The 27,431-nt window shown below is 29.7% G+C and overlaps 1 protein-coding gene across 1 annotated transcript in view; it reads left to right on the top strand.

The window, feature by feature from the left end:
- Window positions 1-27,431, top strand: part of LOC111623856 (protein lin-37 homolog) — a 45,274-nt gene that overhangs the window by 3,498 nt on the left and 14,345 nt on the right. Inside the window, exon 2 of the mRNA XM_023366578.1 lies at window positions 17,011-17,083. Coding sequence (XP_023222346.1) covers window positions 17,011-17,083 — 73 coding nt within the window. The remainder of the gene's footprint in view (window positions 1-17,010; window positions 17,084-27,431) is intronic.

Here is a 27,431-nt window from a genome sequence, read left to right as displayed (position 1 = left end):
ACTCGTTTGTATCCTTGCCCAATTTGCACAATCTGGCGTCAGGCATTTATTGAAGCTACTGGGCATGGATAAAACTCAAGACAGCGTAAGCACAATTATTCCAGATATTACAGGTTCCGACAAGTAAAGAATTTTTATAGTCCTGCCACAAATAAGCTATATATTGATTATTTATTATTTGTGACATGCTATAACGAGCAAAAATTAAAAAAAAACTAATAGGTAGGTTTAAAATTAATAAATACAAATGTATTCTGACAGTGAATGAGTTAATTATGCTTTCTATTTGCAAAATTCCTCAACCTTAACACAAAATAAGAAAAAAAGTGAATTTTTAAAAAATTTGTGGGATTTCCCGGGATAAGAAAAATTTCCCGGGTTAAAAAAACAACCGGGATCCCGGAATCCCGTTTGAGAAACCCTAGTCTGCATAGTCGCACCCTAATAAACAGTGCAGCTAAAAGATAAAAAGTTATAGACAAATTGCTGTTTATTGGAATAAATACAGGTATATGTCGACTTATGTCATTCCCGATTATACATCGTTTGTCAAAAAAAGTATATGGAAAAATAAAAATCAAGTTTAAGTCATTTTATTCGATTTTACGTCTGTCCGCCACAAATATTGAAGTCGTAATATCACTAGAAAAGCATTAAAGAACATAAAATCATATTAAAATATATACATTTACAAGTATGTACTGTATTTACAGTACATGCATTCATAAATTTAGATTACTTTTTTCTGTACAATATTAAAAACTAAAATTTGTTTGTTTGTTAGCTTAAAATAGATCATTATTAACCATATATTATTAAAAATGCATTAATAAATAAAATACAGAACCGGGAATGGTAATTTATGGTTTAGCCTAGTGACAAGTAGATTCGCAGACAAGTAAATTCGACTTACGTTGCCTCTCCTGGAACCAATTACCGACGTAAGGTGAGGTATACCTGTACAGTATATACAGGCATACTTCGATTTAAAGTGGTATTCTGCTTTACTGCACTTTTTTTTATTATATTCATGTTTATTATTTTGTCTTTCTCTTAAGCATTTACAAAGTTTTCTTTTATTACTTTTACTTTTGCATTGCTCTTTTAGCGCAAGTAATATTCTGCACTTAATGATAGTGCAAATATATTTTCAGGCTTTTATAAGCACTGACAAGTGAAAAAGGCTGTTTTTTGTTTTAAGGCAATATTTGCTTTATAGTGATGGTCTGGAACCTAATTTATTTTAAATGGTTGTTTTACTCCAGAAAATGTTTTTTTGAGTTAAAGGCTTCAAAATTCCAGTGGCTTTCTCCTTTCTGGATTCTCTGAACTAAGTTAATGGTAATTTATTATTAGAATTTTGAATTTAAATGTTTTGATTATTAAAAAAGTTTAACACAGTGCAAATATAAAATTTACATATTCTGTTGTATTGTTTAAATTAGTGGTATATAATACAATGTTTCAATTATTTACTTCTGTCTTAACAAATGTAACAGTGTAAAGTTGATATTTTTCTAATAGAATTGTATTGATCTCAACATTTTAGATAAATGTTGAGATCATTTATTAAACAATTTAATTAGCTATTTTCTGATTTAATTTTAAACTTATATATGAAGGCATTTATCATTTATATGATGATAAAAATTAAGCTAAATGGGCATGATTAAATTTTAAAATTATAACTGAAATTAAATTTTTTTCCAATTAGCAAGTTATTTATTATCTGTTTTGTTACAAAAATAACTACTGTATTTGGTTAAGAGCTGCATTATAATGAATTTGCACAATTAAAAATATAATTGTATATCTATTTGATGTTACTCTGGAATATCTGCTTAGGATGTTGTCACAATTTATTTTTATATTTAAAATCTATAGAGCTCATTTCTTCAAAAAATTTTCAAGCTTAATCAAGTGCTTTTTTTTATTCATTTTAATTTATACTGCAAAATTCTATATAATCAGAATGCTAAATAATAATTAGCAAGGCCATGCACATGGAATGTTAACCTCCCATTTGGGAAGAATTAAACAATAAAATTAAACAGTATATTATATAATTTATATTTATGTTTTGCCCATTCACTTTCTTCTGCCTACTGTATTTTGTTACTATATATACGTATATCAAAAATTAATAAGATAACTAACTCAATAACCTAAATACAGTCGACCCCCCTATAAGATAGAGATACGTTCCATTCTCTAGGAATCCGCTTTCTTACGAATCCTTCCAATCACAACCCGACACGTATCAAGTTTACGGACTACGGCTGTTTGAAAGATTTTCTTCCATAAAATTAATCGATTCTAGACTAATCCGACTCAACATTTCCAAAATACGTATATATTTTTTGGGAATAATCCGTATAAACTACGCTATAAACAAAAAATTGTAGGATTACTTACCGAGTGTCACCATTCGACATTGCCATTGCTCAACATTGTTTTCGTCGCGGAACAGCTCAGCAAAGAGCGGCCGATTTCTAACAACTTATTTTTCTGTGAAAACTTCGTAGAACTTCGGAGACATCATTAATATAAATAATTTTAATCGCCGTTGAATAAGAAATGTTTCTTTCACAAGAAATGTATAAAATTACAGTACTGTATTAGACTTACGGTACCTAATTTACATACTGACAGACGATAGTTAGCGTAAAAATCTCCGTAGCGTGGCGCCACGCTAGACGGCGGAAATTATATATTTAATTATAACAAAGTTACAATAAGTTAATATATAATTATATATACAGTACCTAATTTATATATAATTAATATATAATTATATGTACAGTACCTAATTTATATATAATTTATATAATACTGTCCAGACGATAGAAATCTCTCCGTAGCGTGGCGCTACGGACGGCGGGAAAGTAGTTCGGCTTCCCGATGACGTTTGAGGTGTTTATAGGGAACTTTTACTATTTTTTACGGATACCGGTAGCAATTTTTTCGTAGTTTTATAGGGATCGTAATTATAGGGGGGTCGACTGTAACTAAACCACAAAAACACCTTAAAAAGCAGTGATACTTTTTAATTGTCTGATGTTTTTGTTCATTTTTATCAACCTTTTTTTATATTGAAAAGATTGATAAAAACAATCGAAAATGTTAAAAAATTATAAAGTATAACTTCATTTTAAGGTTTTTCTGGTGTGGTTATTTAATACACAGGCAGTATCCAAAGTTTAATAACCTAAACCCAGCAATAGGAACACTCACTTCAGAACAGCAAATGCTTCCTTCTATTGTGTATAGCAGTGGTATTCAAACTATGGGTTGCAACCCCAAATGGGGTCATGGAAAATTACCTTGGGGTCGCTCTGTTAAAATGTTTGAATACCGTTGGTGTATAGTATTGTCAGTCTAATGTTTGAAAATAGAATCATATGTTTCAGAACAAACAGGTTCAAATATGTAGCTGATTGGTAGTGATGGTTCTACTGTAAAAGTTACGGAAATATCAAGGTTTAAGTGGGATGGAAGAATATTTTCTATACTGTTGGGAAGTATCACTATCATCATTGATTACTGTTGGGAAAGTATCATCATTTTTATATGAACAATAACAACATAGTTATATTTAAAGGACAATCACACCATAGGTCCTAGGTTGACACACTGATATCCTTTATTCTATATCTATTTTTTCTCTGAAATTGTGCATTTTGGAGAAAAAAGAAATACAGAATCAAGATTATCAGTCATCTTGTTTATTCCCATATGCTCTAGTTATCAAAGTTGTGCTCTGTTGGATGTTCAACAGAGAATTTTGGCTTGGTCAAGATGGGCCTCAATGTTGAGATCTAAGGCATAAGACATAATGCAATGGAATTGAGGCTCTTGCATCCATTCAGTGCTCCTTTAAGTGGATGACGACTTCTCAGCTAGTGGCTCCCATATATTCCAATTTTTTGTTGGATCAGTAGTCCAAGAGAGAGATGGATCAGTAGTCCCAGCAAATGTTGTCAGAACAGGTGGTCTTTGGTGTTCCTGAGGAGTGAGAATAATGTAGTGCTCCTTTTGAAGACCAGACTGTTGTTGCATTAGGGCCGTGGTTCTCAGTCAGTGGTCTGCGGAACACAGATGCTCTGTGAAGCCACTTCAAGTGTTTCGTGAAAAAATCAAATATACAATTAAAAATTGTTGCAAAAGAAAATTCAATACAACATAAAATAATTTTTGTATGGGAATGTAATCAGCAAACGCTAATGACGTCATATACTAGACTGAGTGCACTCTTGATTTCAAAAAGGTTTGCCACCTCTGCTTTAAAGCTGATGTATTGTAAGTGTTCCACAGAAAAAGATGTCAAAGTTTAGTGTTCCCCGACTTCAAAAAGATTGAGAACCATGGCATTAGGGTATCTTTTTATATATAGGTGTCAGTGCTTCTTTATGTGACTGCCTTATACATTTCCAAATAGGATGAGTTGCATGGTATGGCATGTCTGTGTATGCTATTATGATAAATGAGCTTCTTAATGGTGTTCCTAGAGAATTGTGCTAAATAGAATTCTATCACCATGCCTGCATGGTAATAGAATGAAATTCCTACATCTTTTCCCATGAGTCAGAAGTATATATTAATACAGTGGGTAATCGGTTAACGAATATAATCTGTTCCAAGACTTTGTTCACTATTCGAATTGTTCGTTAACTGATTATCGATTTACCATAGGTTTTTATGGGAATTTGATTAATTCATTCTGGAGACCCCAAAAAATAAAAAACTATATACTTTCTTATGATGTTTATTTATATGTAATAACTAGCTGCAAGGAACCGCTTCGCTGGGTTTTTATTTGTTTGTACATTTATATGTAATATAGTTTTTTTTATATATAAAAGACTGTTTTTCTAAGTAATCTAGAATCTAGCTGCAAGGACCCGCTTCGCTGGGCAAAAAGTAATGATAGTGAAGATTAAGATAATTACATTATAGCCAATCTTACCCGTTTTCACAGAATGCAAGAATTAGGTCCCCCGTTTCCAGACTAATTAGAGAATTTTTACGTCCAGTCAAACAAACTATTTACATTGTTTCTGGAATGTTTACAATCGTTCTATAATTGAACTAATATTCAAATTTTATGTTTGAATTTAATTCAAATATTGTTCGAATTAAATTTGAACAAATTCGAACAAATTTGAACATAACATTCGAAATAGAAAACCACTTTCAGCCCCATATCTCCCGCACCCTCATAGCTATTGAGACGCAACCACCATAGTTCACGAATGGAGACTTGGGGCTACTACCACATACAAACACCATTCATGTGCGATGTGTAGTTTTGGCGGAAAAGTGAAATATAGGGACATACACGTTCATTTTTATATATATATATAGATAAAAATACATATATACACAATATTGCATTTTTATTAGTCATGTGTTTTCTGTTTGTGGAGGTTAAAGAATCTGTCTAATGTCGATTGCTTTTTTTTTTTCTTCTTCAGGATTTTTCAGACATAATTAATAGCATTGTAATTGTAGAGATCTCCAAGCCTATTAATCTCAACCTGGTTTGGATGCCATTCTGAGATCATTGTTTTGACATCCTCCCACTTCTTCAAAAGATCTTTAATAGCAGATATTGGAATTAATTCTCTTTTTCAAAAGAAAGCATATCTTTCTGAGTTTCTTGGTGTTCTTCATTCAAGAGTTCTTGGTGTTTTTCTGTCATCAGATCAGTTTCAGGTTTCATTATCAGCTCTTCAATGTTCTTTATTTCTCAGATGTGATTTTTGTTACTTCTTTAGCTGCTTGAATTTTCTTGATTATACTGTATCTTTCTTAGATAAGATTGAACTGCAACCTACTGTAGATCTATTCAAGCCATACTGCCCACTCTCTACTTTTGCTATTATATTCTCACCTTTCGAAAGTGAAAATCGATGCAAAACTTAATGAGTGCCCGCCCGACAGTCTCGCGAATACTATAAAAGAATTGTTTCTATCAGAAAAATAAAAGGCTGGAATTACAAGGGAGAGTTTCAAAATTTGGAGGAATACTATCTGATCAGTATATATCGGGTTGAGTGTAGATGTTGACATCTCCCATGCTCCGAAAAGTTTTGAATTGTTGCCTGAAGACAAGGGAAGACCAATCAGTATTCATTATATTACGTTGCTTCTTCTTGTGTTTGGTTTGTGAAGTGTTCGTTATCCAAACGTGTTTGTTGTCCGAACATAAAAATCTTTTGCGAAAGTGTTTGTTATCTGATTTGTTTGTTAACCGGTCACCCACTGTATTAAAAGATGTGATTTATTATTCAAATAACTTTATTTTGAAATTTGAATAATGCATAAACAAATTTCTATATTTCACATATTGCTAGCTTGATTTCAAGAGTAGATTTATTAATGTTTCAAATTGATTCTTTTTGTTGCTTTTTACAGTTCTGATAGATGTATCTGCTACTCTAACTTTTGTTACTTGAAGAAAAGTTTGTTTCAAACAGTAGGCCTTGAAAATTATAACATCTTGATCCATTGGCTGCAATAGGTTGTAGTTAAATTTCAGATTATTAACTAACTTAGTAGTTCCATGGAATAATCTGAAGCATTGACTTAAAAAAAGCTTTAAAGTTAGTATTGTTAGCTTTGTATTATAGAATAAAAATAATTTGTAAACCATAAATTTGTGACACGTGCCTTCTTGTTTGACTAATAGGCCTATGTTATTTGTAGTGTTGAATTTTGTCATCTATACAAAAACATTAATTTGAAGTCATCTGTTGTACTCTATCTTAATGAGTGTCAAATGATTTTTTTTTATTACAAAGCCAAAAAATTCTAATGAATTGGGCTACTTTACTACTACTATTAATAATTAAATTCTAAATAATTTGGTACTAGAGGTAGCATTATATGCCATTTATTATTAAATTTAATAATTATAATTAAATTAATACTTATTAAGTAATTCAGAATATTCTGGAAGAAAAGAATCGGCTCGGTGGGACTTGAATCCGCAACTCCCACTTACTGTAGAGATGTGTTGTCAATTTTGCTACCTGGACTTCTGTCAGACTCTTTGCTTCCAGACATATTTAATTTTAGATATAACCCTTTGCTGAGTGCCATAGTGGGTGATTAGAAGCTGTGGATGTAGGAGTCATCCCCAGTCAGCACCATGAATAATTGTGGATGGTTATATCTAAAATTAAATTGTCTGGAAGCAAAGAGGCAGACAGAAGTCCAGGTAGCATAATTGACAATGCATCCATACGGTAAGTGGACGTTGTGGGTTCAAGTCCTGCTCTGACTCGATTCTTTTCTTTTAGAATATTCTAATTTATTTAATAAATATTAATTTAATTATAATTATTAAATTTAATAAGAGATAGTACTTAATACTTACCTCTAGTACCAAATTATTTAGAATTTAATTTATTAATGTAGTGGTAAAGTAGCCCTATTCATTATGGCAATTTGTTTGGCTTTGATTAAAAACATCGGGCTTGCAGATGTTTATATATGTGTATATTTTTTTTAATTACTTTTATTACTATACTACTATTTAAGGAAAACCTTTAAGGTAGAAACCTTAAGAGGTTTTCTTTTTCTGCTAAACAGAGGTTCTTGAAAACCCCTTTTTTCAAATGATTATCTTATCTATATTTAAAATTTATCTTTGGATAATCTATCTTTATCAATAATTTGTTTTAATTTGTTTTGAAATTTTAATTTAGCTTCTTACTTTTTTTATTGAGTTACTGCATTCTGAATTATAAACAATATGAATTTCTGAAAATCTTTGGAAATAATTGAATTAATTTTAATTTTTAAGTTAATGAACAATAATAAAATTTTTATATTTCTTGAGATTATTACGTCAGGATACTTGAATTAGTCAGGAAAGTCAAATATTGTCTCCAATAAAAATTTCCAAATATGTTGACTACTGATTTCACAGGCTGACTTTACAACAATTTTCCTGTTAAAATTGTTAATCAAGCATCCTGTTTCCTGTGACTTAGTATTATAAACTGAGATTGTATTCCTGGAAGTAAAATTTTAGCTGTATAATATCATTCAGAGATAGCCAGCAAAAAATACAGCATTTCATATAGTCATAATAAAAACAACTTATGCATTGTAAAATCAAGAAATTATAATGTGGGATCTACTGTATTAAGCAAATTTTTTAAATCTGACATAATACTGAACTTAATAAAGAAACTGAAGATTTACATTTTGATATGTTGAGGCAATGCTACTATGTAATAATATGCAAACTTCTGTGAAAAACTAAATATTTGTTTACTTCTCTTTGTTTTAATGTCCTTTGAAAATTAACATCCTCATTTATTATTTATTTTTTATTTTATAAAATTGATATACTTTCCTTCTTGTTTAAATTCAACAATTAGGCTGTTTGATTTTTTTCTAATAGCTTAATTACTGCTCTCAGTATCAAAATCTTAACATTGTTGATAAGATTCACTTGACCACAATCAACTGAGCAAGGGCAAATGGGTGGGAAAATCTGGGTACAAATCTTAGGAATACTTTTCAATTCATTTTTGAAAATGATTTACTCTTATAATGAATTTAAAATAAGTATGTGTAAGTTCTTTGAAACAAATAATAGAAAAAATATATAATAGAATATTTAGGAAAATGTCTGGCCAAAATTTAAAGGGGGTTAGAGGGGACAAATATAAAAGGATTCACAGTATAATGCTTGTCCAGAAATGCTGCTTGAAGGTGGTAGTGGGCACTGTGTAGGGCAGTCAAAACAAGCAGATATCCATCTGATGTATGGAGATGTGAAGGGAAATGGGAGAGCTGTGCAAAGGTTGGGCGTGTTAATAAAGGGCTTGTTACATTTGTTTGTGTCTCTTTCCTTTTACGTTTCCACTTTCTTTACTCTCCAGGACTTTCACGCGGCGTTTCCGGACAAGCATGTGAATCCTTTTATATTTGTCCCCTCTAACCCCCTTTAAATTTTGGCCAGACATTTTCCGATCACCTTGTACATACACATATACATTAATGTATGTATGTATGTATGTAATAGATATAAATATGTTTGTTAATTATGATAACAAAATAATTATTAAAAACAAACTACTCACCACACCTCAATAATAATCACATACACTGAACCAATTTACGGTGTGGTACGATAAACGACGAAAAAGATTAAACTTATTTTAACGACATTCGTTATTCGAATTTACTAGCTAAAACTGTAGGAACCTGATGAAGAGCCCAGAAGGGGTTCGAAAACGTTTGTTTTTCGTTATTTTTTGTCGTTTATCGTACCACACCGTAAATTGGTTCAGTGTATGTGAAAATAATTATTAACAAAATAATAATAATAAATGCATTAAAAAACTATTTTTCTTTATTTCAAGTCTACAATTATTTATTTTTAAATCATTTTTGGACCACTTTATTAACCATCTCTTTCTTAAACAATTTACAAATTTTGATACATTATTATAATTCTTTTAAAGTAAGTTTTTCGAATGATCAAATCTTTGAAAAAATAGAATTTTCTAATTTATGAAAAATTAGAGTATCAGAAGCAAATTCACAGGTAAGCTTAGGTCAGATTAAATCATTAGGTCTGGATTAGATTTTAGTCTTTTTTTAATTATGGGAAAAATAACTCGTAGTTCATAAGTCTTAACTTAGTGGTGTGTTACACTTTCATGAGGCCCAGGCAAATTTGAATTAGGGGTCCCATGCACATTACTGACTTCAGATATTTTTCTTTGAGGGAATTTTTTGCAGGAAATATTCTCTTATGAATTATTGGTTTGGGCTCCAGACAATTGTTTTTTTTGTCCGTAGGATAATGCACCACTGTCTTAACTGTGTTTATATACTATATATACCTGCTTAATGCTGCCTTGCTTAATGCTGATTTGATATAATGCCGTCTGCTCAAAGCCTAAAAAAGCTCAAAATTTACACTGATTTAAATTATCGCAGCATTTTATTGATTCGTACATAATAGAATTATTTATGAACACGAACCAATCAGAAAAAGGTGGAAAAAAGGTGTACTTTCTTTAAATCTACATTTGTTTGGTGCAATTTTGGAAAAAATATAACATCATGGATGCCATAGGCAATATCGGTTTCGCTTGGCAAGAATTAACTGATAAATGTACTAACAGAGTGTGGAAGAAATTATGGCTGAAGGTATCCAAGAATTCTCAACTAGAAGAGCCTATCGCTTATCATTAGGTTGATCAAACTCAACCTAATCGATACGGCAGAACTAGGAGATGTAGACGAACAGGATATTGAGGAGTTACCACAGGTTTCTGGTTAGTCTTATCAATGACAACCTTTGAGAACTGGCAGAAGAACGAATTCGTGTAGAACTGGAAAATAGTGATTATTAAAATGAAGAACCGAAAAAATTTCTCTACAGATTTCCTTAGTAAAAGTTTGGTTATGATAATCGAAATCGTTGATGAAATTGTAGCGAATGAGCTAGATTGTGAAAGGAGTGCAAAAGCAAAATGAGGCATTTTGGATGCAATCTTCTGCTACCGACATTTGCTTAAGGAAAGAAAAAAGTGACAAATGAAACTTCACAACTTTATTGCAAAAAAAAACAAGAATTTCAGAAAAGTCAGGACCTTTGTCACAAAAAAATGAATTATTAATATAGAAAAAATTAACTAATTAATATATTATTATACATTTCTGTGTGCATATGTTTGTGTTATTTAACATATATTATTATGCAAATTAAAAATAACAAAATTAAAGTAAAATCTGTTTATTTTCGGTTGCATGTTTCCCTATCCCTATTTACTCTATGTTAAAATGACCTCATTTAACGCTGTTTTGTTTAGCGCTTTGTCGTCAAGGAACGTATCCCCCACGTTAAGTGGGGTCTTACTGTATATATATTTTGTCAATATTTACAAAATAATCCACAAAATCATATGCATGCTAAGTGTGCAAAAATTTTTGTTTCTGTTGACCAATTAACTGTTGCCCAATTGACCATCTGGGTAATGCCGAATTGTGTTGTACCCTATTTCAAGCAATGTATAGTTTATGCCTGTACTGATAATGCCAAGTTTATTTTCTAGAAAATATTAATAAATAAAATCATTTTTTTTAATTTTACAATTTAACAAAATAAAGCTATCCGTCAACCAAAGCCGAATATTATCCGGCCAGAAACGGCTATAATACTAATAATTTTTTATATTGATAGCTTAGTAATGGATGTTTGATTATTAACAAAATAAATTTAAAATTTTAGTTTAAAATGCCATATTTCTAAAACAAATAAAAAATTTAAAATATTTATTTGAAAAATATAAATAATGAAATGTTTAATCTTCTAATTTAATCTACATTCAATAAGAAGTAAGATTTTTTTTTTAATTTAAGATTCTATAGATGTTAATTTAAAATTAATATGGAAATTTATAAAATTGTTTTAAAATTTTTATTTTTTGAACCCTCTCTCCTAATTTTAGTGTGTAAATATTAGTGGACTGTTCTAAAAATGAAAATAAAGTATTAAAAATAAAAAATAATTCTAATTTAAGAAACTAAAACCTTTCCTAACAGCATAAGATTTATATCAGAACAAACATTTTTGAATAATTTAATTGGTTGTCATTGGTTTAAATCTAATACAGAAATTTTAGTAGTCCACATGCACTAGATTCAAAAAATTACTTATGCTTAAGTTATGAAGCACTCAGAATTTAAGAAATTAAATAGTAAACTTTTACTTCTCATAATTATTTAATAGCTAATATAATAATCTGGGCGTCATGTAGCAGAGACCACAATGTAGTCTCTGCTATGCAACTGACATAGAGATTATGATGTGGGCTCTTCATCTCAATTGTTTGTATACTCTTTTTATGCTGTCTGTAAACCTCAAGCAATTCAGAATGATAGGTTAAGGATTGACTTAATTACAAAGGTCTTATTCCAAAAGAATCTTGCTTGGCCATATATACTGAAAAATGTATTGAATGCAGATCCTTTGTAAAATCATATTATGATTCTCATCATTTGAGGTTGAGAAATATGATCTATCTGTTAGTATCAAGAGTGACAATACAAAAAAAAATCATAATTTTAGAGTTATCTGGCAAAACTGTTTGGAAGCTGGTACATTTTTTTATGTACAGTTTGGGACAATGTATAAGATAATATGTGAAGTAAAATACATTGTGTTTAGTTAAAGTTGTCTTTGTTAAGCGCATTTATTGTTTCTTTTCCTGTGACATAACTAGACAGGATTTGATTATGACATTACATGTAAGCTTTTGTTTTGAAACATATATTTTTCACTGGAACAAAATGCAATTCATCAACAAGCAGAGATATTCTTCTAATTCCTGAGTAACTTGCACACTATTATGTTTGAAAGTGACTGTAAATTTCCTTTCTTTTGTTGTTTTCTTATATATTTTAACTAATTTGTTATTGCACATCTCTAAAAAACTGCACTTGTAATAAACCACAGTACTACTAGTCACTCATCATATCTTTAACATGATGTACAATTCCAGCTTCCAACTTGTTATCACTTGAAAGTCCTTTGACTTATGCTTGCTTCTGTGGAAAATTTTGTTCTCTCATATATTTCTATGTTGAGATGAGCTTTATTGTTGAAAGTTTGGTAAGAAATTTCTAGATATCATTAAACACTTGCTCTAAGTCTTCATCTCAGAATTGGAACAGGAAAGTTTGTTTTCTGGATATTTATTTCAAACAGAGAATGCAACATTCAAAACTGAGTGTACATTATACAGAATTTTCATCTTTGTACTATCATTTTGTATTCAAAGATCCAACATTATATAAACTCTTATCCTTTAGGCTCTTACTAGAAAAGAATTTATTCATTTCTCCTATATAACAGATACCTATAGATTTAGAACAAATAGAATCATTGCTACTGATCATAGCACCCTTCTTCAATTGGTCATGAAATTCATCTCAATGTACAAATCTATGAGATGATAAAACTTTCTGTTACAGCTAACACATGCCAACAGACTATCAATGCTGACATATAAGTTGATCTCAAGATTTTTAGCTCAAAATCATAGTTTAAACCTACATCAGTCATAAATTTACTTTTAAATATATGGTAGACTATCAGTAGTTTGGAACTAAAATGTGGATGTTGAATTGTAATTTAAATAAGCAGAATTCACTTTTAATTAGAATTAATTAGAATTATTCATACTGATAAAATATAAATTAATTTTTGCCATTATAGTACAGTAAAATCTGACTAAAATAGGAACTATTTGTGAGCAAATTTTTCAGAATGGAGTGATTTTCTATGTTAAATCTTATTATAGGCTAGAAATTTGTCTAATGTGGAAATGGAAGAAGTTTCTGGATATAAAGAACATTAACTTAACATAAAACTTAACATGGATAAGACAGAAAATTAAAGTTTCACTTGCAGACAAATAAGTAAAATCATTTCCAGGTATAATCACAGAGCAAGAAAAACAGTATTCGAAGAACAGAAGTGAACTCTGCTAATGTGGATCATGTTTCCTACAATTATGTAAAGGACAAGAAGGAAAACTACAAGAATATTTTTATTTGTGTTTTTTATAATATGTTTTAAAAACGTATTTGAAGAACAATTTCAAACTTGTCAGTGAAATGAAGGTTGTGACAAGGGAACATATAGACACAAGATTTTTGTTAATATTAGTCTTTATTGGAATTAATCATGAAAAGAATCAGATAACTTTAAGAATTGAATGAGTTCTTGAGAACAAGCAATGAATGTGGTTCATGAAAACAATGGGTGCATTTACTTTATGCTAGCTTCCAAGCTCGCCGAGCTGACACCTAGTGCAGCCTGATGTCATACTAGCATGCTCATAAAAGTATACACAGTAATGGATGCTGCCATCTTTGAACAAACTCCAAGCTCGTTGTAAATTCTCTGAGCATGCCAAGAGTGCTAGAAATGCTAGCAATGACGTCACAGGTGCAAAAAGTAAACGCCATGCTCATTGGTAGCTAACAAAAAGTATACAGGCTGAGTGTGCTAGGGGCGAAATTGGAGCTAAAAGTAAATGCACCCAAGTTTGCCTTGAATGGAATAGTTAGTAAGTAACTAGTACTAACTAATTGCAAACAAGTTGATTAGCATGTTTAAATACCTTTGTCAACTGCTTTATCATGAAATAAAAAAAATGTTCCATTTATATTTCATGCTTATGTTCTTATTATATACAAAGATATTCCACATAATAATTGAATCATCTTGTATGTTGTTGTTGCCATAGATAAACCTTTAGCAGTGAAGTTAAAATTTTTCCACGGTATCAATAGTGAGAGGCAGGATCTCGTGTGTGTGTATATATACATATATATATATATATATATTATTACATACTGTATTGGGTTAATAATAATAACTCAGTTAAAAGATCTAACTATAATGTGTATATATACATATATAAATTTATACAGCTTATTACATACTGTATTGGGTTAATAATAATAACTCAGTTAAAAGTTCTGTCTATTTTGCAAATACATTTAGTGGGTACTTGATTATCCGGAACTTCAGATTATCCAAAACGGTTTAAAATAGCATAACGTTATTCTGTACCTACTTCAGAGACCAAACTCTCCATGCAACTGAAAATCATTACATCTGTCGAGTGTAGTGCTGCGAAACTAAGTCGCATACGTAACATTATGTTAGATTTTGAGTAAATTAATTTACCTTCAAATACAGCAATTACATTACAGTATTTATAGTTCATGGAACTTTAAAGGTACAGTTCTTGATTTTGTTCCTAAAACACAAGTACAAAAGAATTTTTGGATTATCCAAAATATTGTTTTCCATTATGAAAAATGTATTATATGTATTTATTTACTTATTTGTAATTGAAAACTGTTTTCTTCAAAGAAAATTAATTTACATTTAAAATATACATATATATATTTTAAATTCACAACAAAACATTTAGTGTTTTTGAATACATTTCAGTCATTTGAACACAGAATATATATATGTGTGTGTGTGTGTATATATATATATATATACATATCTACACACACATATATTCTGTATTCAAATGGATTCAGTAATTGAATTTGTTTTAGTAAATTGAAATAATAAACAAAACTATAACGTCTAAATTGTGAAGTAGTTCGAATTTTATTCTAACTGTAGATAAAAAACACACAGTAAAATAAAAATGCTCTTCTCCGTTTTCTATCACTTTTCAAATACCAACTAAATAGAGTAAATAAAATTGTAAAGCTACTTCTGTGCAGGCATTCAATACTACTGCTAAAATTCATTTTTTTAGTATTGAACCGAAGTAATAAGAAATGATAGAACGATACAAGAAGCAAAATGGAATGATCTGTGTAAATTCCCGTAATTTTTTTAGAAAGATCCGCAAAGACTTATTTCAAAATTTTAACAATTACCAGGTGATAACCAAAGAACTTGTTTTCGAAAAAGTCGTTATGAAACAGTTTCTCGTTTATTGAAAGGTTCAACGACCAGTTTTTTAAAAATTNTCTGTATATATACATATATATATATATATATATACACACACGCGAGATTCTTCCTCTATACATATATATATCATGCATAATTATGCATATGAACTCGCACAGTAGCATCAGTCAACTGATTGGAATCCGGGATTGTGTATTAAAAACATTTTTTACACAGTTAAAATAATTTTAAGGTAAACAATGAAGGTAGGATGCCATTTCAAAATTACAAAACTTACTTTTGTTAACTGTTTGCATCCTCTATTGAGTACAAGTCAGATAAAATAAAGAGTGGGGGCTGACATCATTTATGGTGTTGAATCTATATAAACCAGACCTGTTTTACTGCTTGCTTTTGCGTTATTTCAATTATTCAGCTAATCCAAACAGGGCTCAGTCCCAATTAGTTTGGACTAGCATGACTCTACTGTATTGCATCTTACCGATATCATTTTCATTTTTTCAATTTATCATTATCCTTGAGAATGATGTAAAACAGAAATTAATAATTTTTATGTAAAGATTGAATGAGAAAAATTCAAATCTAGATTGAATTAAAATTTTAAAATTTGATTAATTATTTTGTCTGCTTTTTAAGGCATTTTTAAAAACATATTTTCTTACAGTTTTCTAACTGTTAATATTAAAAATGGAGTACAGAATGTTTGTACTATGTAATTATTAATAATAATTTAACTTCAGTAAGTAATTCATTACAATTTTTTATGTTTGTTGTACCTAAAATTTGTGTTTAAAAGCTATAATTCTATAAAAAAATTTTGACAGAGTTCAATCTCAAATTTGACTCCTTTAGTAATCAAATTTACCAACTATGTTAACAAAATTAATAATAAATAACTGTTTTAAATTAATTTTGAAGACTAATCATTAATTTTTAATTTTGCAGTTGTTGAATCAAAACATTCAAATTAAAATATAAATCTATTGAAATTTATTGAATATAATTCATACCAAAGATTTAAAGAATAACATCTGTACTTAAATATTAATTTAAGAACATTTTCCAAAAAAAATTTAAGATAGCAATCATTAAAATTTCTTTGTTTCCTAGTTAACTATTATAATTTCTAGTCCCAAATTTTTTAAAAGGAAAATTTAAGAACTTCACTCTATTTTGCTTGTGTTAAAGCTTAAAAATATACTATTAACATATAATAAAGAATTAAATTTCGGGAACAAAAGAATATTTTTTTGTTTAAAATATTCTTTTAGACCTTAACAAAATTCTTAACATGCAGTGATTTTGCATTAAATTCTGTAATTAAAGCCAGAAGTTTGGACTAGAATCTTTTAAAGCTGTCTGAGTATTTTGATTAACTTTATGGAGTTTGATTTGTGGTTAAATACGTTTAGTTAGTTAGTTAATTATTATTATTATTATTATTATTTTAATACTATATTTTATTGAAAATAAATAAATAATTTCAAGCTTTTAATTTATTGTTAATTAAAATTTCTTAGCTCCAGAATTAGATTCTGCACGATCAAAACTTGATGGAGTACTGCAACATTTAATGGAAAGAACAGATGAAAGGTGAAATTTTGAAGTGTTTGTTTTTAAATTTATCGAAATGGATGATTGTCCAAAGTGAACAATGCTATAATTTAACATTCTTTGATTTTGCAAACAACTCAGAAATTTAGTATTTTTTAAAGGAATGATTTGATATTTAATAAAAATATTTACTTCTATTGAGTTTAGAAACAGATGAGTAGAAAGACAATAGGGAGGTTGCGGCCGATGTTTTCATCGCGAAAACGTGTAAGTCAGACGTTCAGCGCCGCCTTCCTGTAAGCCTAGAAGTTTGACAATGGCGTTTAGTACGTCGAGCATGATTCCACTGACGTTCCAAACGCCATTGTCAAACTAATAGGCTTACAGGAAGGCGGCGCTGAACGTCTGACGTACACGTTTTCGCGATGAAAACGTCGGCCGCAACCTCTCTAATAATTATAAATAAATAAATATTTTGAAGAAAAAGATATCTGGAATGTTTGAAAATGTAAATTACTATAATTGTGCATTGAAAAGAGTACGCAACCTTATAATCTTATATTTACTTTCATAAATTAAATTATTTGAAAGTATCTTATGAAAAAAAATAGACTAATTAATTTGTTTTAAATAGGTAAAAAGTTTATAAAAAGAAATCATTTAAAGGAAAGTTTTTAATTTTTAAATATTAAAACTGTTTTAGATGGTACAGGAAACGTATGCATGATATTATTCATCACTATTCATAAACAATACATGAAAACAAACAGAATAGGTAAATTAATTTTTAAAGTTTTCATTAAAACAAATTAAAAGTAGTGCAGGTTTTTATTTTTTATGTGCAGATCAGTTTACTAATATCCAATCAATAGTAACATGTGGTCATCTTTTAGTTCAAATAATGAAGAACATTGCCTATAACTAACAATAAACAGAAAATTTATATAGAGATATACTTCAAACTATAAACTTTGTTGCTGTCTTTTTACCTAACTAAAACATGTATTTAGTTTTTAATTATTTGATTGCAACATTTTATATTAATGCTGCTTTTTTTGAAGATATAAATTATGTTCAAAATGCTATCAAACTTTTGAACATATAATCATAAGTTCAAGAGTAATTAGTTTGAAATGATTTATACACAGATCTGCATAACTTATGACATTAATGAAATTATTTCTTAAAACCATTATCATATATAATCGTCAATATATAATTAGTTCTTTTATTGAGAGCATCATTTTTATGTTTTGGACTTGATTTATGTATTTGTTTTTCTTTCTTAGAACTGAAACTTGAAAAATAATTAAAAGATATTTATATTTTTGGAATTCTGTTCTATACATTTGTATAATTTGCTTAAACCAATAAGGAGAAAATATATTCCATATATAATTTTAATGAAAAAGTTTTAAAAAAGGTTTTTTTTTTTATGACTTCTTGCATTATTATTATTCTCATGAACATGTAACAGATGAAATACAAATCAAAACAACTTTATATTTTAAAATATCTCAACAATAATTTCAGAATGTTAGTTTTCAAATGTCTAACTTATTCGTGAAATTTAAACTAAACCATATTAATCTTAATTTATATTATTAATGAATAAAAATAAATATTTTAATTAAATGACAGAATACACAAACTAATAATTATATTGAACATAAAAACATGAATTTTGATTCATTTTCTTTCCAGAATGAACATGTTTTTCATACTTATTATTCTGACTCATATTTTTTGATAAATGTCAACTCAACACATCAACAGACTATGAAGTGACTTGACCTATTTTCTTTAGTATGTCATAAGATTTCAGTTACTTGTTAAAGTCAACTAATATAATATATAATATTTTTAAGTTAGATTTTCGAATCATTCACATACATATTAATTAAGTCAAATTAACCATTATAAATGAATTATCCGTGCTCGTATGTTCATAATTTGGATATAATCAAACTAATAATAATTAGAGAAATTATTTTCTAGAAGTAGACCTATCTATGTTAATTTTTAATAATTAGTTTACTTAATTAAAAATTTAAAAATCTAGAGAAAGCATGTCCCAGTACAAGTTTAGTTATGTAAAGTTAATTTTCCACTTACATTTACTATGAAAATGCATTAAAACTGTTATAGCACATACATAATCTGACTTCAAGTCTGGCTTTGGAATGTTATTTTATTATATGTATTTATTATTAAATATATTTTAGTGCATTTCTGATATACTCATTTGTTTTAATTAATAAATAAATAAATTAATTTATTTATTTATTGGGTAATTAGATTGATATTTTAAAATTCAGTTAATATATTCTAATTATATATTGAAAATCTCTGCATTTGTATAATAGTTTTTTTTATTATCATAAGCGAAGAATAGTATGCTTACATTAAATTTTGTTAACAAAACAATTGAGATGTGTTTAATTTTATTTGTATTAAAACTATACAAAGGACACATTGCCTGGTAAAGTGGCTTTAATACAGCTAGACAAGAATGCTGTTGACATAATTTTTTTCATTTGAGGTGCACTGTCATTGGTGTGTTCATCTAGCTGTATTAAAATTGTCTTTCCAGATAATGTGCCCAAAGAAAAATATTGATTATCAATCTTCTGAACTTTATATACTTGGTAAAATGACAAAATTTAATGTTAATATCTGTATTTTGATCATTATATCTATAGATGTTAGAAAATATTTGCTGCTTTTGAATTGAAAAAATACTATATTTAAAATGGATTTAATTGATTTATTGTATATATAATTTATTCCTGATTGCAGTAACACAGTTTGTTTAATTTGCATATCCTGAGAGAGCACTACAAATAATACTGATGAGAATTTCAAGATGTTGAATTCTTGAGCATATTGCATGAGGAAAGAGCCAAATTTAGCCTTTTCTTCTATATTATTAACTTAAATTTTGTTATATTATTTGAAAAGCATTGCTTTAAATTATCCATTGTTAAATTTAGAAAATTTATGATTACTTACTGTATAATAATTAGACTGTCTTGGTAATCTTTGGTTTGCCAATGCCCTTGCACCAAAATACAGTGAAGTGTCAAAAATCTGAACAAATTGGAGCTGGACCCCATCTGGATTTTCAAATATACAATATTTTAAGTACTGTAAACTTCAAATACACTAATTCAAGACAGTATATCCTAAGAAATGTAGGAATACTTACAAAGATTCAAAATATAAGTTATTGAATCACTATTTTTAAACAAAAATACATTGATCATAATTTCAAAATTAAAAAGCTATTGAATAAATGTTAGAATATCAACAATGCAAGGCTGAAAGAACATCAAAACCATTACCATTGAAAAGGTTATTATCCATTTTTCAATGGCCTTTCCATCATGCATGTATAATTTTTTTCATGGAATCACTCTTATCACATTAATATTTCAATTAATATATTTGGCAAGATTACAAAATTAAGCCCAAACTAATGAATGGAATTTAAAATATCCTAATGTAATTTGAAATGTAATAAATTAATATATTTCATCGGTAAGTAAAGCCATCTCAAAATAAACTATAAATAATACTTTTAAGAATTTTATAATTCTTGAAAGTATTATTTAAAAATTTGCATTTAGCTTTTTAATCTCTGAAAAAATTTTTTTTTTCCTCTGTACCTGGAGACAACATTCTTACCCATCAGGCTACAAAAATATAGCAAAACTAGTCAAGCAACTTTGTTTGACTGGTTTTGTTATACTTTCCCTTCTATACTTGTTTGACTGGTTTTGCTATTCACGTTTTTCATGAACTATAGAGGGAGCTGCATTTTTACAAAATGGCTACTTTATCTGGGTTGCTTGTAATTAGTTTTGTAAAATTAATCATATATTACTGTCCGATATAATGATATATGCTGCCTGTAGCTGTTTATCGAGAAATTTTATAGAAGGAGAACAATTATTGTTAGCAGGACACGTCATTATGTGGTATCGAAACAAATGAGTGAGATCGTTCTATACATATTTGTGCCCTTTGTGTTAAAAAACATCAAGTTTGACATTGTCCCATCAGAGCCGGATTTACAAGTAAAAGGCCTCGACTTTCGAGGGACCTCAAACATTTGTACAAAAAAGAAAATTGAAGTCAGATTTTGTAATAAGCATTTTTTTACAAACCAACAAAATATACTTCACTGTTTATTTTGTGTAGTATTTCATTAATTTTTTTCTAAGAATTAACATAAGATCTTTTTTAAAAAAATTGATAAAACCAATTTAAAAAAAAATTTTTTTAATGGAATGGGTATAAAAATTTAATTAAACTTAGTTATAAAACAGAAGACAAGTAAAACCTCACGTCTTTTTCTTCCAATATCCGTATTAAATCAGAGTCATAGTCTGATTTAATTCTTTTCTTTTTATGATTGACTTCTAAAATTGTGAAGGGTTGGTAAAGGGCCTTACAGAGTTCAGCTTAGCGTTTCGAAATGCTTAAATCCAGCCCTATGTCCTACACAAAATTACTGGCATTTTAAACTTTAACAAAATGTTTTAAAATTGACAGCATAACTTGTTCGTGAAAGCTGGACAATCGGGAAACTGCCAATTCTTAACAGTCTAATCCACTCTTTCAGAATTCAGAGCTCATAAATATAACTGATCAATGTCCGAATAATCATCTGTTTTTTCTGTTTTTCGTGTGGGAATAGACGAAAACTTATATCAGGCTCTCGTAAGGCTTTGAAATTGCAATTTGGACCAACAGTAAGCGTTGCTTTTTCTATTGCTTTTCATCTTTACTGCTGATAATAGACAAGAATGAATCAAACGACCCAGATAGAATAGTTTTATTTTTAAACACCAGAGGGCAAGCATCCGGTGAAAAATGCGAATACTTGGACTAAATTTGGTTAGTTTAAGTTAGTCCTGTTTGTAAGTTAGATTAGGGGCTCTTAGCTTGAATTTCTGGTTAGGTTTGTCCTAGGTTATTCTAGGTTAGTTTAGTTAGCGAGTAAGTTAATGTTTAAAAAATAAAATAAAATAAATAAATAAAAAAAATTGAGGTCTTGTGTGTTTGTCTTTTGTCTGTCTGTTCGTCTCGTCTAGTTTGTCATTGTGTTCATTTGCTTTTCACCCTGTCTGTCTAGCTGTTAAATAGTATTAAGATTCACACTCATGTTCAGTTTCATTAGCATTAAGTAGTTATAAGTCTTCCTACTAACAGCCACTTGGCACTAACTTCTACACTTAGCTATTCGTGGCAGCACTGAATCATTGGTGCTCACTACACTCAGGTTTTCTTTTAGATCCTTTGGGGGACTACAGCCTTGCAGCATAAAAACTGCATGCCAGCATCAAACATAGAGAGTACTGTAGCCATACGTATGCTGTTCAGAGGGATCCTACCTTTCTCTACTATCTGTCTCCTCTCCCTCCTTCTTCCCTTCCTCTTTCCTTTACCCTCTTTTCCGCTGGCTAAACACCTTGTGTATGGCCGAAGTCTTTCTTGTATGTATGTATACTTTCCCTTCAGCAGATTGTCTTGAATAGATTAAGCTGATTTTGGCCAATTTCATGTTTAAAGAGTTAATTTATAATAAAAATAATTATGATTAAATAATATAATTGCAGATTAAAAAATATTTTTTAGAGCAGTTTTGCATAGTAGTATAGTTTAAAGGAGAAAGTTCTACTGAAGCTAGAATTATCATCAAAATGACTTATGAACAGCCTTGCGTACTTAAAGGAGCTTTTATGTCATAATGAAATAGTGAGATTTTTTTTTTATATTCAGCATATTTTCAGAATATAGGGCTACACTAAAGTTTTCTGAATTTGACTAACATTTTTCACAACTAATTAGTCAAATTTATAAAGAATTTTCCCTGGCAGAGGGTAATTCCCTGTGTAATATGCTGCAATATGCATAAACAAAAGCATTTAACGATCAAAATCAGACTCAGCAGTGAGAAATAGTTAAGAAATTTTTGTTAGTTTTGTGTATATTTATATTTGTGGATATAAAAATTGAGTTTCTAAACATTTTTAAAAAACATTCAAATACATTATTATAGTTGATAATGACCTATAGAAGTTAGGTTGAAAATGTTTGTGACAGTGAAACCTCCATTATAACACACACTCCTGAATAGTGGATACTTTTACAATCCCAGATCCTTCAAATAGGACATCTATTACATTTACCTCTAAATAGCAGACACTGTTGTCCATAACCATCTTACAAAAACATACACCTTCAATATTTTGAAACAATTAATTTAATTACATATGAAATATTTTAAAACGAAAATAAAGAATTGGTTCAAATATTCTTTCAGACAACAAATTTTGACAGTAGTGTTGAATAAAGACTGGTTGAAAATAGGAGTATGGGAGGAGGGCATGTTGTAAAAAGTTGAACAATATTCTTTACTGTTAGAGAAAACTAATCTGGTTAAGTTATCAATCACCATTTATTGTCATGCATATTAATGTTATTAAACTTCTCTGTTATTGTTGGAATTAAGTTTATGGTTTCTTGATACCATAAACTTTTCATACATTGTTCATTCATTTAACAAAACCATAGTATGGTAGTAACAAAGAGAAACTGAAAACTGTTACAACATCATCAATTAAGTGGTGCAAGTTCAAAGGTCATATTACAAAGGCAATTTGCTTGCCACTATGTGGGAAGATATTTGGTATTCTTGCATTTATGATAGTAATAACTTTGTGATGGCTTAAATGTAATTGGGCTGCAGTTTGAAAAAATTGTAGACCTATAAATTCCCACTGTCATCTGTCTATCTGTCGTTCATTAATCTTTAGAACAGAATTAGATAGATGAAATCTGAGACCAAATATGGAAAACTTAGGGGCAGGAAGCCTCGATTAACTATATACAAACTTCCGATGCAAACTGGAAGTCATGTTATTTCAATTCAAAACTTTTCTCCTGAAAGCAGTTAATAGATGACTGGCATGACTCTACTGTTAAAGGAAAAGTATGATGTACAGAGGCAAGCCACTAATAATTTGAGGTGGCGAGCATATATTTTAAATGAAATAAATTAAAAATATGATTAAAAATTGCAGCCTGGCTTTGTGACAATGTCACAATAAATAATTGCTTGTTTTTATAAATCATTTATTGAAAAAAAAAGCAAAACTGTTCGAAAAATTATACCTAATTGATAACTACAACGAAGATAAATCACTATATCGAGTTTTATTACATGCTTAGATCATAAATGACATTATGAATGCAAGAATACCAAATGCATTTTTCACCACTCAAAGTGGCTAACAAATTGCCTTCATGAGTTGACATTCAAACTCTCACCATCTAAACTGATTTTTGTCCATCTTTCTGTTCATAACAATAGTTTCATTTTTCTTTTTTGTTATTTCCATCCACATCATTTTTGATGAATTAGTATTTAATTAATGCTTTGTTATAATTTTTATGTTCCATTTAAAGTATACTGTCCAATCTGTTTGCTATTTAGAATTCAATTAAAATGAGATTTGTACAGCTGAAAAGATAAATAATATACTTTATACATATTTTAATTATAATATTTGCATTTCTAACAGAAACTTGATTTTTTCATAATCCACTATTATATCCATAATATTATTCACTATATGATGATCACTGAAATATAGTATAACTGCCAGCATGTACTGTACTGTATACCTCCTAATACCCCGTTCGCACCGAGCATTTCGATCTAGATTGTGACTAAGGTTAGAGAGTGTTCTGTGGTGCGAACGCTCTCGACCGTTTCAATCTCGACTGAAACGAGGTTCAATCACAATCGATTGGAGAGAGTTCTCGAAACTAGATCCAGTCATAAGAGAGATCCCACAATCCCATGCGCGCGAGAAAATACAAGATGGCTGCGGAACACGTGTCGGGCTATTGACAGAGAAATAAAAAAGACAGCTGGAGAGACGACGACATCTGTCTATTATTAGATGTACGGCAAGAAAAAGTATTTATTTCTAACCAAAACTTCCATTTTGTTTGTTGGTGTTTGTGACTTACCACATAGTTACGTCAGTTTTATGATCGCGTGTAATAGCCAGGTTTTTCTCGAGCGGACTGCCTGTGCGAACAGCATGACGTTTGACTAGCGACAGTCACAATCCAGATTGTAGGTAAATCGAGATCGGAGTGAGTCGTGGATTGTGTGCGAACATAGTATAATAGCGGAACCTCTAAATAGTGTACAGACTTCTTGGTCCCAACAGTGTCAGCTGTTTGGAAGTTATATTAGAATTTATTGAAGCACTTGTTCCTGTAATAGTTTGTTAAATTTCAATATATAATTTATAAAAGCTATGTGTTGGCTGGATGGCTGTGATGGCTTAGCTTTGTAATCGTGGTGGCATGCTGTTCTGAGGTAAATATTTCTCAGCAAGCGTAAAGTGGTTACAAAAATTTCTCAACTATTAGCATTTATTTTTTGATAATTAAAAAATAGGGTATTTGTGTAAAGAATTGTTTCCATATGGTTGCATGCCATATAAATGCAAAGAAATTGTCTAGGAGTCTCATTGCACCTAGACTTTTGACATTGTTAAGACACAAGCCTGACTTGTCTCTGACACCAGTGTTGGAAAAGATGTATGTCCCAGTGGTAATGATGAAAAGGATCTTATACCAATTCCTGACGTTCTAGGTCATAAATCTCACTTATATTGTAAACAGTGCTAAAGAGGTTGTTATAGCACTAAAGAAGAAAAAAGGGAAGAGGGTGATATGATGACAGTTCTGGCTTACGTGAATATGTTTCCTTCAATCAAGATGGAAGCTGTTATTGCATTAACCAAAAGTTTAATTTGCAGAAAAGTGAATGTTAGTAGACAAGTATAAAAAGGTAGCAGATTAACTGGACTTAATTTTGGTGAACTTATATTTTGTTTGAGACAATGTATACTATAAACAGGAAGGAGGTGTATCAATGGGCTTACCCATTTTAAATGATATTGCAGAGATAGTCTTCTCCTGATAAGAAATCTGGTAGTTAGCAAGTACAGATGTAACATAAAACTTATTTGTTGATACATAGATGACATTCTGATAACATGGGATAATAAAGACCAAGTACAGAACTTTATAGAAGAAATATACTAATAATTCTGTGGGTATCAACTTAGGATTGACCATACTAGCCACAAGAAGGTTAACTTTTTAGACATCAGCATCTATACTTCAGGAGACAGCTATGAAAGTGTAGGATGCCCACTAACTACAATTCTTATATACAGTAGAGCATCGATTATCCAACTCAATTGGGGACTGGGGTTGGTCGGATAACTGAAAAAATGAATAACCGAAAAGTATGACAAAATACATTATTAGTATAGTATATTAGTATATCCCATGTAATTAGTATATTAATATATCACTATTAACCTACTTTGCATTGAATTTTCATCAATGTTAAGCCTAACAATTTTTAAAAAAAAAATAATAATTGTCGCTATTGTATCGTTAAAAATTATTTTTAAATTATTTTATTGCTCACAAAACAAACAAACCACTCATAATTAGAAAATTAAGCCTCGTTTAAATACTGGTTTCCCTTTCATGATCAAGCCAATGTTGCCAGCTAAAACACGCAAAAATTTAACAAAAATAATATTAAAGTAGCCAAGACATAGCCAACTATTGTAGCACCACATCACTAGCGGACATTTGAATTTGCCGACCAGAACACGGTCGGTTAACTGATGTGACAGTTGATCAGTGGTCGGATAATCAATGCTCTACTGTACATTGCTGCTCTCAACACACTATGACCCACAACCCACAAGTTAGAAGCCTTTTGAGCTGTACCAAGAATGACAATATGTTCTTCGTTGCTCACACATGCACACACAAAAGAAATTTCTTAATTATGTGAACAGTAATAAATCATGGCTTTTCTTCAAGATAATTAAAAAACTTATTATGGCAAGTTTAGCTAATTATTAGGCAAAGCAAAGAACTGGTGGAAGAAAGTCTGAGTAGCTTAATAGAAGATATGTGCAATAACTGGCAGAATCACTAATAATTCCCTAGAATAAGAAGCCAGGAGTGAAACTACCATTCTGGTAACTTCACTCCTGGCTCCCTATTCTAGGGTCAATGGCATCACTCTAACAGTTAAATGGCTTCTGATGATCAAACAACTGCTGTGTATAGACAACGGAAAGCTAAAAGGAGATGTGGCAGGCATATCATGACCAGACTCAACAAGATGGAAGAAGACTTTTACTACTTAGGCTTAATATACATAATGCTGTGATAATGTGTTAACAAACACTGTGACACTGCAGAAAAGCAAATGGTCTACGGCATTAACACAATGATCCTTAGATAAGGAAGCCCAGGCTGATTG

Source organism: Centruroides sculpturatus, unplaced genomic scaffold (genome assembly GCF_000671375.1).
Source record: "Centruroides sculpturatus isolate CEXI.00-Female unplaced genomic scaffold, Cexi_2.0 scaffold49, whole genome shotgun sequence".
Lineage (NCBI taxonomy): Eukaryota > Metazoa > Arthropoda > Arachnida > Scorpiones > Buthidae > Centruroides > Centruroides sculpturatus.
The sequence above is the reverse complement of the archived record's forward strand: the minus strand, read 5'-3'. Positions and strand labels throughout refer to the sequence as shown.